We start from the raw sequence: 13,519 nt of genomic DNA, 5'->3' as shown, positions 1-13,519 counted from the left end.
ATTATCATTTTTGATGCCATAGTATTTAATACAACATTAAAACACGAGGTTTCATTCCACGGGACTTCGCCGATCTACCTAAAACATCATAATATTAGCACATTGCAACAATGAAATTAGCTTCTTTCTTAGTATGGACTAATATTGCATCCTTTAAGCCATACAATTTATGAAATTAGTAGATGTTTTTATCCGTTGGAAAAAACTCGTTTAGTCTCCGCTTTCATGCTTGCATCATTTTGATATTCATGGTATATTACGGTATTTTGGCAGTTTACGTCACTGGGTCGACCACGATATTGTAAGGTAGTTTTTATTTACATGGGATACTGGAATTGGGTGAATTTATTTCTAAGACGAATTCTGTGTACGTTTTCATACCCTCGAAGTATTTCAGAAAGCCAACAACATAGCGTTAGTCTCATTAAACAAACAACATGACCTCTTTGCTGGCTTTACCTAGACACTATTTTACTAAAAATATCAAAAGCTATGGAGGACATGTTAAAGGTAGCTCTTCAGTACTATGCAGTGTAATACGGACCTTCTTAGGATCTCCTAAAACAGCGGCTTTATGTCGTCGAGGTATCTGCTAATCTAACAATCACTTAGGCTTGGCACATAACCTTTAAAAGACGATCACTTTGAATTGCATTTGCTTCATACTTAGTATACCGTCAGTAAAGCTAACTTCTTTGCAGGTCTATTAAGGACATACTATGCCAGTCAGAAGGCCTCAGAAAAGTTTGCACATGCTCAAAAGCAGAGAGTACCATCGTTTGCTTGCTGCCAGTAAGTATACATTTGTTGTGTAGTATTTGGTACCACATTTTATGTTTTATACTATTATTATTATTATAGGAGAGACTTCCACAAATGTTATGAAGACAGAGGCCTTTTTGGTGGAGGTAGCAGTGCTCCGCAGCAGAAATTAGAGGATGTTGCAAAAAATATTAGAGAACGAAAATACAAAAGAATAATTGTGATGGCAGGAGCAGGAATCAGTACACCGAGTGGAATTCCAGATTTCAGGTAGGAAATGATTTCGAGTTTCACCAGCATCACACTCTGGGATTTTGTTGACGTGAGTAGAAAACCTGTACCTTCTTTATTTTCATTCAAACAGGTCACCTGAAAGTGGTCTTTACAACAACCTCCAACAGTACAACCTGCCTTATGCTGAGGCTATATTTGAAATTAACTATTTCCACCACAACCCCAAGCCCTTCTTTGCCTTGGCAAAGGAGTTGTATCCTGGCAATTACCAGCCCAACCTGACCCACTACTTCATCCGGTTACTTCATGACAAGGGTCAGCTCCTCCGGATGTACACTCAAAACATAGACGGGCTGGAAAGGAGTGAGTAGGTGGCCTCTCGCTCTGTGGACATGTCCAAAATGATACAGAACATAATATACTGCATATAGAATAACTTATCGGTAACAAATAACGTTAACTACGCTTGTGTTTCGGAACATACTCAAGTGGCAGGTATTCCACCTAAGATGTTGGTGGAGGCGCATGGGACGTTTGCCACGGCCACTTGTACGGTTTGCCGCAGGGACTATAAGGGAGAAGAGCTACGAGTACGTGTGCTTTGGCTACGCTCAAGAAAAGAACGATCACACCATACAGAGAAATAAATAGATCTGACAGTGCCTGTCTCATGCCGACTCATGTTGTTCTGTTTGCTTGTTACATGTTTCTAGAGATAAGCTGCTTAGCGCTTCATTGATTTTGTCTTTCCCAGAATGACATAATGGAGGGAGTGGTGCCTAATTGCCCTCACTGCAAGGGAGTCATCAAGCCAGACATCGTGTTCTTTGGTGAAGAACTGCCTCGGCATTTCTTTCTGTATCTCACGGACTTCCCAGTGACAGACTTGCTAATTATAATGGGGACATCTTTAGAGGTGAGAGAACCCTATTCCATTAACATAATTTGCATATTTGTGTAGACCTGTAGTTTAAGTAGTACAGTGTAGTACAGTTTTCTCGTCAGTATATGGATGTATGTTGTGAGGATATATCTCTAGGCTGAAGATTTACAGCAGGGTAGAAGCAATTAGGTTCTTTATCCATGTAAGATAATTTTGAGAAGAGCAAAACTGATCTGTTATCATCTTTTAGGCCTGGACAGACAGGCATTGTTGTTCATCGGTTTAGCCCACAGGTGACACTATTGAGCTGCTTCTTGCTGGCTGTAATGTTCTGATCGGGCATCTGCAGGTGGAGCCCTTTGCCAGCTTGGCTGGAGCTGTGCGGGGTTCTGTGCCCCGCCTCCTGATAAATCGTGATCTGGTAGGGCCTTTCGCCTGGGGCACTCCACGGTACAATGACGTGGCTGAGCTGGGTGATGTGGTGAGTGGGGTAAGGAAGCTTGCAGAGGCCCTGGGCTGGATGACTGAGCTGGAGACACTTATGGCTGCTGAAACTCAGAAGGTTAATCACAATCACATATGTTTGGTATGTTTTCTAGTATTAAGAATCTACATACATCAAATATTTCCATTTAGTTCATCCCATATTATTTAATCTCTTAGAAATGCTTTCGGTTTTGCATGTCCTTGTATTTGATAAGAACATAAATGCAGTTAAAATAAAACAACAGAATATACCGAGATCAGATAAAGACCTAAGTGAAATTTAATTTTAACATGTCAGAGACCACAAACTAACCCCAGCCGTCCTTTCTGCAGGCTTCCAGGAAAAATGACGAATGAACAGGCAGACGTGAGGCGTGCTTCACGTGAAACTTCCTCTGAGTAATTTACTGCTCTGTCATGTGACCCAGGGTTCCCAGGCAGGGCCTTGTGAGGGGCCACAGTAGAGCTGGGAGCCAGTCTGCACTGTAAGGACTGCAGGGCCCTAAGACTTTTGCTGCAGTGGTTTTCACAGCCTCCAGGTTAGTAGGGAATCCTTAATGCCCTAATTAGCCCATTGGATGAGTTTAATTTTAGCCCCTGATACTTCGTCTGTAGGGGAATGTGGTTGGTGTTTTATGATATTAAAAACCAACCACCAACCATTTTCTAGCAAATATTCTTAAAGCTTTCTTATGTTTTCAATGTGCTCTGGTCCAATTTTACTTAACAGCAATTTACAACTCAGTCATAAACACTGACCTATAAAATTTTGTATTATTTATTGAACTTTTTAATGTTGATTTAAAGGCATTGAACATGATCATGCCGTTTCTTGCTAATTTCAATAACATATTCAGTGCCCATATTTAGACTACTCAGAAAGTAAGAATAAACCTGCCATTGTTGCACTGAAAATCACAATAAAGCAATATGAGCTAAACTTGTACCACTAGGTGGTGCTAAGCAACATCGATAAAACGAAGGGGAATTAGATAGATAGATAGATAGATCTTTATTGATCCCTTTGGGAGGTTTCCCTCAGGGAAATTAAGAATTAATCATTCTCTTGGTGTTTGAGGCACTATTAGGGTTCAGGGTATCTCAGCACAGTATCTTTCTCTCAATTTCTTATATGTGAATGAAAATACCAGAACTTGTGCTAAGTCTCTCTATATGTATGTACATACAGTATTCTACAACAGTGGGAATAAATTCATGAATTATATGAGTATGTTGGTATGTTTATTGTTCAAAATTGCTGATGATTTCATGAATTCTTTCAATATTTCGAAGCTGTTTCTTTGCTGTTGTGTTGTTTCTTGTTTCTCTTCGGTTATGTTGAGGCAAATGCTATGCCCAGATTTTCATTGGTAGGTCCTAATTATGTATCCAAATGTTTATATAGTGAATTTAGGTGCAAACAAACATCTAGTGCCCAGATTAATACCTTTGCAAATGCATTTATTTACCTGTTGCTCAGGACTGGGTATATTCACAACCTCCTTTAAAACATGATTATATTGTGTGCTTATGCTTTGGAATGTTTGAGCACGGCTTAATAATTTGACTCCATTGTTAAATCAGCCACTGTATGGGTTAACATGACTTTTCATACTTTAATGGCAGATATGTTAGAGGAACTTTACATTCTGAAATGTATTCTCTCTTTTTTGTATCTCGAGGTAATTTCTTGCATGTCACATTGCAGGGTAGACACATGGCCAATCTCAGATCGTGTCTTTATTCTTCCACAAACTCCTTAATTCAGCAGCCTGATAGGGCTCCACTTGACTATACTGTTATATATATTGTTTGACTATACAGACATTTCTGTACAGATGTTTCTCCATAGGTGCCAGTACTTTGCAGACATGCTCTATGCACAGAGGAGAATGTGGTGTTTCATTTATTGTATTCTGCAGGGAATCTCAGACTAGTAAAATCCTTGGGGCTTTGAGGGTAGTTGAACACTTTCTGATGTTTTAGCCCTTTCATAATGTATCTTCAACCCAGTGTACGACTGTAAGACCCCCAATTTCAAATGTCATTAAATTTTTATTTTATTTTATTGCCTGGATGATTAAAGGGAACTCCAAAGACTTAACTGATCAGGACTGGCAAAATAACCTCTCCCACTTGCCCTCCATGGAGTGGTTTATTTGTTCTTCCAAGCTTGGGTCCTCTACCAGGAGCTTGAGTGTGCAGGGTCTTGTTCTCAGGACTGCAGTCTTCTGGAGCCAGATCTCTGCTGAAGGCATTCTCCCAGTTTTAGGGTCACTTGTGCTCCCATTACAACAGGTACTGTGGTACTACACTTGAACCAGATATTAAACAATTGAATTTGGAGCTTGATTGATAATTGACAAATTGATCATTTGCAGCAAATTTAGGATATTGGTCTACTGGTCAACAGAATAAAATGTACTGAATCTATTTTAAACATGGCCACCTCCATGTGGCAGACCCATTCTATGGAGCATAAACTGGATCACTTGAGGACTACAAAGCAATTGGATTTGTCATCTAATTTGAGCTGCACTTGAGCTGAAAAGTTTTTTAAAATAATAATTAATTTCGTGAATATTGTTTGCTACATTTTGGTGGTAAAAATGACATTGCTCCTCCACATTCTCCTCTACAACAACAACTTGTCACAACAACTCGAGGAACAAGGTAGTTCTACAATTTAGAACTAAGAAATTATACATTCTCAACTGTATTGTCTCATATGTGATAGTGAACATGCAACTTAAACATTTCAATTTCATCACATGAATTAAGAAGTAACGAAGCATCGGTGACATGATCTTTACAATGGTCTCCACATAAAACGTGGATAATATTAACCGCTAGGCACATTTTTGCCAAACGAGCATTTTTCTGTTGCAGGCAATTATTGGCAATAGCAAAATATGAAAATAAAAACGGCATTAAGTAAGGTAGCTACATACATTTGCTTACAAATGTGCGAGATACACTGTAATTCGACATATCCTATATGATTGTTCTCTAGCAGTAACAGCAACAGCTATGCAGGAACTTGTGGAAGACCTTGCGGAACTCTGTGTTGAAGACTGTGTAGATGACTGGGTTGAGCGCACTGTTCACGTAGCCCAGCCATGTCACCGTGCTCATGAGACGAGACGAGACGGCACAGGTCTGGCACAGAGCCCGTGTGCTGTGGACCACAAAGAACGGTGTCCAGCAGAACAAGAAGGCACCTGAGGTCACAGGGAATGAGACACAGTTTCAATGACTGTACCAGCGGAGTGTCCCATTATGACCAGTTCTGGTCTCAGACTCTATATGCTGAACAAACTTTGGTGAATGGTTAAAAAGTCTGACAATTGAAACATCTCTTACAAGCTGAGTAAAAGGGAGAGAATGCATTATGTCAAAGAAGGCTATATCTTAGACTGAACAAGAATCACAGCTCAGTGGGCAGGTTGCACAGTATTCTGTGGATAAGACAGTAATGCTGATGATGTCACAGTTATTAATTCTGCATTATGCAACTATAGTGGTGTTTCCCAACCCTGTTCCCAGTGAACTCCTGTACCGCATGTGTGAGAGTTTCCTGCACATAATACAGCAAATATGGCTCAGCACATTTTAAACATAAATTAACCTATAATTAGCATACGTATATATGCAAATGTTTTAAAAACCCATGAGTTTACTGTATAATCCTGGTGCTAAATGTTTTTATGAAAGTGAATATTATAATTTTTCTGTTAGAAATATCCACCAATAGGGTTCATTCTGATCAACAAAAAAGGTTTTCAAAGTGTTCTTCAAAGTGAACTAATAGCACTTTAATATTTTCATTCATTTGAAAATGGGCTCTTGAAATGGGCTCTTTATATAATATGACGAATTATCATGGTAGACATAAACTTTTCGGTACGGTGCCCAGATTTGGCTTCATCAGGATAAATGATTTAAGAAAACGTTATTTCTTGCTGTCACATAGAGGTCCTTTTAAAAACATTTGACCGAGAAACACAATAAACTAAGTGCACGCGCCCATATCTCCCCCGTGCACGTGGTTCAGCCCATCACGTGGGTTTGTTGTTGTTGTTCAGATTCGCCAAGTGTCGTTCACGTTCACCGTTGCGCTTGAGTCTGTGTTGCCATACCCACGTCATCATGCGTTGGACCTGTTTTTTTTACTCGGTTCCTTGTTTGTCAGTGTATTTGCTCGTATTATCGATTATTGTTTTCGGCACCGTTGAACGTAGCAGCGTTTCTACTTTGTTCAGTGTACTTCACGTGCTGATAACCTGTGTGTGTTCAGTACTCTCTCTGTTTAGTTTCGTTTTTAATACTTTGCACACCGATCTCGCAACGTCTCACCCCCCGCTTTCGCCCAGTTACATATTTGTAAGGAACGATTTACCTGTCATAAAATGCAGGTGGACGTAAACATGTTTGAAACCCATAGGTATACATTCATCACTTTGAATAATACGTGTCATGGCTATAATGTACCTACAGTCATGGCCAAAAGTTTTGAGAATGATACAAATATTAATTTTTAATATATATAATTAAAAATTATTTTTTTATTTTCAGTTTTTATAATGGCAATTTACATATACTCCAGAATGTTATAAAGAGTGATCAGTTTAACAGCAAAGTCAACATTTGCCTAGAAAATGAACGCTATCCCCCAAAATACATTTCAACTTCATTGCAGCCCTGCCTTAAAAGGACCAGCTAACATCGTTTCAGTGATTGTTCCATTAACTCAGGTGTGGGTGTTGATGAGGACAGGGCTGGAGATCAATCTGTCATGATTAAGTAAGAACGACACCACTGGACACTTTAAAAGGAGGCTGGTGCTTGGCATCATTGTTTCTCTTCTGTTAACCATGGTTATCTCTAAAGAAACATGTGCAGTCATCATTGCACTGCACAAAAATGGCCTAACAGGGAAGAATTTCGCAGCTAGAAAGATTGCACCTCAGTCAACAATCTATTGCATCATCAAGAACTTCAAGGAGAGAGTTTCCATTGTTGCCAAAAAAGCTCCAGGGCGCCCAAGAAAGACCAGCAAGCGCCAGGACCGTCTCTTAAAAGTGTTTCAGCTGCGGTATCGGGCTACCAGCAGTGCAGAGCTTGCTCAGGAATGGCAGCAGGCAGGTGTGAGTGCATCTGCACGCACTGTGAGGTGGAGCAAGGCCTGGTCTCAAGGAGGGCAGCAAAGAAGCCACTTCTCTCCAGAAAAAACAACAGGGAGAGACTGATATTCTGCAAAAGGTACAGGGAGTGGACTGCTGAGGACTAGGGTAAAGTCATTTTCTCTGATGAATCCCCTTTCCAATTGTTTGGGACATCTGGAAAACGGCTTGTTCAGAGAAGACGAGGTGAGCGCTACCACCAGTCCTGTCTCATGCCAACTGTAAAGCATCCTGAAACCATTCATGTGTGGGGTTGCTTCTCAGCCAAGGGAATCGGCTCTCTCTGTCTTGCCTAAAAAAACAGCCATGAATAAAGAATAGTACCAGAATGTCCTCCGAGAGCAACTTCTCCCAACCATCCAAGAGCAGTTTGGTGATCAACAATGCCTTTTCCAGCATGATGGAGCACCTTTCCATAAAGCAAAGGTGATGACTAAATGGCTCAGGGAACAAAACAGAGATTTTGGGTCCATGGCCTGGAAACTCCCCAGATCTTAATCCCATTGAGAACTTGTGGTCAATCATCAAGAGACGGGTGGACAAACAAAAACCTACAAAATGCAAGCATTGATTGTGCAAGAATGGACTGCTATCAGTCAGGATTTGGTCCAGAAGTTGAAAAAGGAAAATATATTTGTCATTCTCAAAACTTTTGCCCATGACTGTAGTAGAAGAATATGTGATTTTTACAATAACAATTACTGCAACGACATCACTATACTTTAAACACACCTGAACTTTCTGTGCTAGTGACAACAAGGTTAGAATCAATTTTAATACACCATTACATAGCAACATTACATAGCAACCAGATTTAGGGGTTTAGACCAGAATTAGTCACCATTGTGAGAATGAATGCAGCAATTCATGTGACAGCTCCTTTGTTCAGGAGTTATGAATAGTCAGTCTGAACAGTCAGATCTTTTTATCAGCACAGCTTTTTTAATGTTTTCTTTAAAAAAAAAAAAAAAAAAAGGTGCCTGATGCAAAACATTTTAGATATTGTATGTTATTGCAATTCCAAACTGTCTGGTATCATGAGATATTATGATTTAGGTAATAATAGGGAACGCTTTCTAAGGGTTTAAAAGCAGTGTTTCTTGGTTAAGACGGCAGTGCCAGGGACATGATTGGTCCAGGGTTTATGTGCATCTGTTTTCATGGACCACGCCCAAATCTCGTCGTCACCAGACCTTCCAAAGTACTGGAGAAAGAAAAATGAGATGCATGTTCCTCTTAATCAGCTATGACCCCATAATAGTTTCTGAACATAAACATTCTATCCCACGCACTTCAAACAATTGCTGTGCTTTTATTAAAGATGCTAGTGATCTAGACATTTAAGCAACAATACATCAAATACATTACGTTCTGCAATAAGTTTTTTTTCTGTGAAAAAAAATGCTTTTAAATGGACCACTCAAAATCATATTTATAAATATTAAATATTTGATATGAGTCTAGTGTACGGGCCGAAGAATTCGTTTTTAAATGTCGGTATTTTTTAAATATGGACATTTATACTGCAATGAGATGCTAAATAACATGCCAGTTATTAATGATATTGCAGGTAAACATGTGCTTTGAGTATTTACTAAACGTTTATACGTAAAAGTAACGTTTATAAAAATACATTGAATTTTGTTATGAAGTTATACTTCCCGTCAAACGTGAATACATGTTCAACGCATTTTCTTTTAGGCATTTGTGGGTGATGTGATATTTGTCGGACAGCTCGCTAACACGTATGTAACGTATGAAACGGGGCAGAGCGTGGTCACGCAAACATACGTCTTGCGAAGACTAGACTGTCATTTAACAGCCGTGAGATGCAGCCTACCCTGCCTTCGAAGTGTTTGGCCACCGTGGGCTGCGGTCTACGCGGTCTACGTAGGCTGCAGCCCCTGAATTGAGAAACAGCCATTGTCTACGAAAGCCTGATGTACATGTGTTTCTCAGCTATCGTGTTTCTTATCCTCCCTGTGTTTGTATTGTTTTTGCTAGCCTATCTTTTGTTATATTATTGTGTTTGCCATGTCTTGCCCTACTTTATGTATCAGTCATATTTCTGTTTCAGGTTGCCCTAGTACTATGCACCTGGACTGTGCTAACGGCTCTGATTATCAGTGTATGCGTCTCCCTTGCAATCGCACCAAAATGCCCTCTGCAATACATGTAAAAAAGTTCACGCTACAAGGGTATTAAATCAGCAACAATCAAATCATCAATGATCAAAGCCATCAACAATGGTGGGTATACCCCAACAACAAATGTCATAGTCTCAGTAACTAATAAATCAGGGTCAATTACAGCTTGACAACCACTTCTCATGCTGTTCACATGTCGACTTATTGTCTGCTGAGTCATGGCATCCCACTCTTCTTGAAGGGCCCTCAGGTTATTGTGGTTCTGGGGTATAGAATTACGAGCCTCTGCATGGTGACTCAGCTAATCCTGCAGGTTTTCTGTGGGATTAAGGTCTGGAGAAAGTGCATGCTACTCCATTTGAGGTACCCCAGTCTCACGATCTCAATCAGCTGGGCCAATGTCATCCATGAAAATGAAATTAGGCCCGTGTTCTTCATGCAGAAGCATGATAACTGGATAAATTATGTTATTCAAGTAGTATGGTCTTAACACTGTACCATTCGCAAAGTGTAGGGCAGTTCTGTATTGACTAGACACACTTGCCCAATCTGTAACACCACAACCAACACTAAAGGCTTGTCTGGTGACAACAGTGGCTGATACATAGCGCTCTCCTTGACGCCTCCATCATCATTGGTGGCCATCATTTCATCAGTGAACATCACTGAGGCCCACTCGTCCCTTGTAAATGTTTTGAATGGTCTGAGATGACACTTGGGTGCCTCTCATCCGCCCTTAAATGTGCCTGGATTTGTGTGGCATTCATCATTCTGTTCTGCAGGGCGCTGTTCACAATGAAGCGGTCATCAGTGTGGAATGTGGCCAAAGGATGTCCACTTCTATGTTTTTCTGCAACTCTTCTAGCCTCTGCAACTCTTCAAACACCTGTTGTGAATTTTGCCATTAAGCTCCTTGTTAGAGAACAGCAAGTACTTGAACAGAGGCATTTAAAGGTGTACTGACGGTCATATTAACTTCACCTGTAAAGTTTAGAGTGCAAATTAGGTTAATCCTAAAATTTGACTAGAAAGTCAATTATCCCTAACTTTTTATGAGTACTTAGGGTAACTTTCTGAAACTTTCTGAATAAATTAATAGAGGACTATTGTGAAACACTGTTTTATTTAAGTCTGGAATATACTTTAGTCGTGTATTATTATGAATGCATTCTTTTTTATTTTATTTAAATATACGCAGATAGAAGTGGTGTCTTTTAGGAAGGTTTAGGCTAAACTGTTTTTGCACCCTCATAGCCATCTGTCATGGTTGTCTCTGAGACAACCTGAATAAACGTGTTTACTGAGATCCTGAATATGTTGTGTTACGTGGTATTCGTGTTACTTTTGGGATGATTTATATTATTTGCGTGTCATCACACCTCACCGTTCTCATGTTGTCCGTGTGTCTTCTCTGAAGTTATGTGAAGTTGTTGATGCTAAACATGAAACCGTTTTTGATAAAAACCCTTGTCGTCAGTAAGTGTGTCCATCCTGACTGCACAAAGCCAGCGGGTGTCACACTATCACTTTAGCTTTTTCCTCATAATGGCCACAGAATGACAAGTTATAGTGATTGTTTTTAAAGCTTGTCTATAGAAAGGCAGGCCAATCTCCCTGTCAGCTTTTATTGTGGGCACACTGCCCATAAAATGCTGATCTGAGCACTACGTGGACCTTTAATGGGACAGGCTTTGGAGGAAGGTTCGTATATGGGGTTTAGGGCTGAAGAGAAGGCGTGGCCTCCTCTGGAGGTTCTTGCTAGTGCTAGAACTTCAGATTCGAATACAGCAGCTTTAATCTTGAGTTGAGCACTCACCCACAACAACAGGCAGGACCCTCATGGCTTTCCTCTCCCTGCAGTTGATCTTGGCCCTTTTCTTCTTCTTCTTCTTCTTCTGGCCACTGCTTTGAATCTCCGCGTATGTCACTGTTCGCACGGTGCCGTTGCCGTACTCCGGCGGCAGTGGGCAGCTGGGTCGCATGTCATCGTCCAGCTCGTCCACCGCGGTCTGGGCCAGATCCTGCTCCACGACGCGGGGCAGGGCGGGCCCGGGGGCCGGCGGGACGGGCGTGGGCCGGGGCTGGCGGCAGGCCAGGATGCTGTTCCTCAGCTTGGCCCTGCGAGCCTCCTCCCACCGGCGCAGGCCCCGGAACGTTCCGCAGTAGAGCAGGAGCATGATGGGGCAGGGGATGAAGAAGGAGCAGACGGAGGAGTACACCACATAGGAGTCGTCCTCCAGCCGGCACGCCGCTGGGTTGCGCTGCGGGACGTTGTTTATGCCAAAGATGACCGGGGAGGCCACAGCCAGGGCCAGGAGCCAGGTGGCAGAGAGGAGGACAACCTGCCGGTGGTCGAAGCGCTTTCGGTTGTAATTAAGCGGAATAGACACCGCAATGAACCTGTCACAGGGTACCAGTTAGCACAACCACCATTTTTCATTTTTACATAGTACTTCCGAATGCCGATTATTTATATTAATGCAGAGGTTTTGCTGATTATCAATAAAAGAAAATCAAAAATTTAAACAGGTATGAATACGATGAAAATGCAAACCTGTCCACGCTGATTGCACACAGATTGAATATAGACGCTGTACAAAGCATCACATCCATAGCCATCAACCCGTCACAGACAACCATGCGTAACGCCCAAACGCCACCCTGAAACTAGACATCACATCCCCACATCATTTTTATGGCCGCAATAATATATATAATAAATATAACGCGCACTACAAACAGGGGTGAAGGTCACTCTTTACTATGCAAACCCCTACTACATTCTCCTCTCCAAACTCGTCATCAGGAAAATACGCAGTTGTACGGGCTGAAGGTAAGAGATGCTTAAGGCTGACTTTCAGCGTCCTTGGTGCGTGTTCGGCTGGGAGCGCGTTCACGCGTCATTAGCGTACGCCGTTAGGTAACAAGCTTGGCAGATTAAACCCGTGGTGGTAACTTGAGGCTAACGGAATCGGATAAGTGGCCTCATTCAGGAAGCACGATTACAAGGAGTACCATTCCAGTAGTGGCTGAGTTTCCAGTCATGCTCTTTTATCATATTAGTCTCATGTAGACTTGGAAACGTAGGTAATTCATATAGAGTGTTTCTCTAAATTTATATATATATATATATATATATATATATATATATATATATATATATATATATATATATATATATATATATATATGATGTACTCAGAATATATATATTTCTGAGTACATCATTCAACGCAGAAAAAAATGTTAATTACAAATAACCTAACGAAACCTGCATTACGAACAGTCAATGTATACATTAAGTTCCTATTAAGATACACGATTTTCATTAAGGTTATGTGCATTTGTTTGATAACTTACCTCTGCGTACACAAAAAGTGGTAAAACCAATACTGCCAACAGAAGGTCTGCCACGGCCAGACTAACAATGAAGTAATTTGTTGTTGTCTTCAAAGCTTTTTCTTTATGAACACTAAGGCACACAAGTGCATTTCCACAAATGATTACTATAATCAGCAGGACACCGAATATGAGAGCGGCAAAATTATATTCAGTGACGACCGGCGGTACAGTGCCGTTGAAATCGGTAATATTTCCCGACATTGTTATATACGAAGTCTCACTCGCAGCTAACTTTCTCTACAACCTTGGTCTCCCGAGAGTGGCTTCCTCATAAAAAAGTTTATAACATCCCCCTTTGGTAAAATCTACTGTGCTCCATTTTTGCGACGCGTTTTGGAAAAACCGCCCATTTTGGTGTCCAGAATCCAGAAAACTCACCAACCACGTAAAAACAATAAATATCAGCGGACTACAATACTCTT

General features: G+C 40.9%; 2 protein-coding genes across 5 annotated transcripts; one reads left to right on the top strand and one right to left on the bottom strand.

Moving 5' to 3' along the window:
- Positions 1-270: 270 nt before the first annotated feature.
- On the top strand, positions 271-3,590 carry sirt3 (sirtuin 3). 3 transcript variants are annotated; one of them, XM_077023439.1, is made up of 8 exons: positions 271-585; positions 702-792; positions 862-1,032; positions 1,127-1,359; positions 1,486-1,586; positions 1,751-1,912; positions 2,229-2,465; positions 2,699-3,590. In XM_077023439.1, exons 1-8 carry the CDS (start codon positions 438-440, stop codon positions 2,720-2,722), a joined length of 1,167 nt encoding a protein of 388 aa, XP_076879554.1. In that variant the 5' UTR covers positions 271-437; the 3' UTR covers positions 2,723-3,590. The 3 variants fall into 3 exon arrangements, with proteins under 3 accessions (XP_076879554.1, XP_076879555.1, XP_076879556.1); XM_077023440.1 differs by having other exon boundaries at positions 272-585; positions 2,229-2,441; XM_077023441.1 differs by lacking the exons at positions 271-585; positions 702-792; positions 862-1,032 and having other exon boundaries at positions 1,229-1,363.
- drd4b (dopamine receptor D4b) lies at positions 3,580-13,393 on the bottom strand. 2 transcript variants are annotated; one of them, XM_077023442.1, is made up of 4 exons: positions 13,056-13,393; positions 12,250-12,362; positions 11,512-12,095; positions 3,580-5,586 (listed from the first exon to the last, which is right to left on the bottom strand). In XM_077023442.1, exons 1-4 carry the CDS (start codon positions 13,296-13,298, stop codon positions 5,375-5,377), a joined length of 1,152 nt encoding a protein of 383 aa, XP_076879557.1. In that variant the 5' UTR covers positions 13,299-13,393; the 3' UTR covers positions 3,580-5,374. The 2 variants fall into 2 exon arrangements, with proteins under 2 accessions (XP_076879557.1, XP_076879558.1); XM_077023443.1 differs by lacking the exon at positions 3,580-5,586 and adding an exon at positions 7,327-8,752.
- Positions 13,394-13,519: the final 126 nt, after the last annotated feature.

Source organism: Brachyhypopomus gauderio, chromosome 12 (assembly GCF_052324685.1).
Source record: "Brachyhypopomus gauderio isolate BG-103 chromosome 12, BGAUD_0.2, whole genome shotgun sequence".
NCBI lineage: Eukaryota > Metazoa > Chordata > Actinopteri > Gymnotiformes > Hypopomidae > Brachyhypopomus > Brachyhypopomus gauderio.
The sequence above is the reverse complement of the archived record's forward strand: the minus strand, read 5'-3'. Positions and strand labels throughout refer to the sequence as shown.

Coding starts and splice junctions, on each gene's coding strand:
- drd4b (XM_077023442.1), bottom strand. CDS start 13,298: ATGTCGGGAAATATTACCGATTTCAACGGCACTGTACCGCCGGTCGTC. Junction 12,363..13,055: donor CACTTTTTGTGTACGCAGAG/GTAAGTTATCAA, acceptor TGTGATGTCTAG/TTTCAGGGTGGCGTTTGGGC. Junction 12,096..12,249: donor TGTGCAATCAGCGTGGACAG/GTTTGCATTTTC, acceptor ACCCTGTGACAG/GTTCATTGCGGTGTCTATTC.
- sirt3 (XM_077023439.1), top strand. CDS start 438: ATGACCTCTTTGCTGGCTTTACCTAGACACTATTTTACTAAAAATATC. Junction 1,033..1,126: donor AGTGGAATTCCAGATTTCAG/GTAGGAAATGAT, acceptor TCATTCAAACAG/GTCACCTGAAAGTGGTCTTT. Junction 2,466..2,698: donor ATCACAATCACATATGTTTG/GTATGTTTTCTA, acceptor TCCTTTCTGCAG/GCTTCCAGGAAAAATGACGA.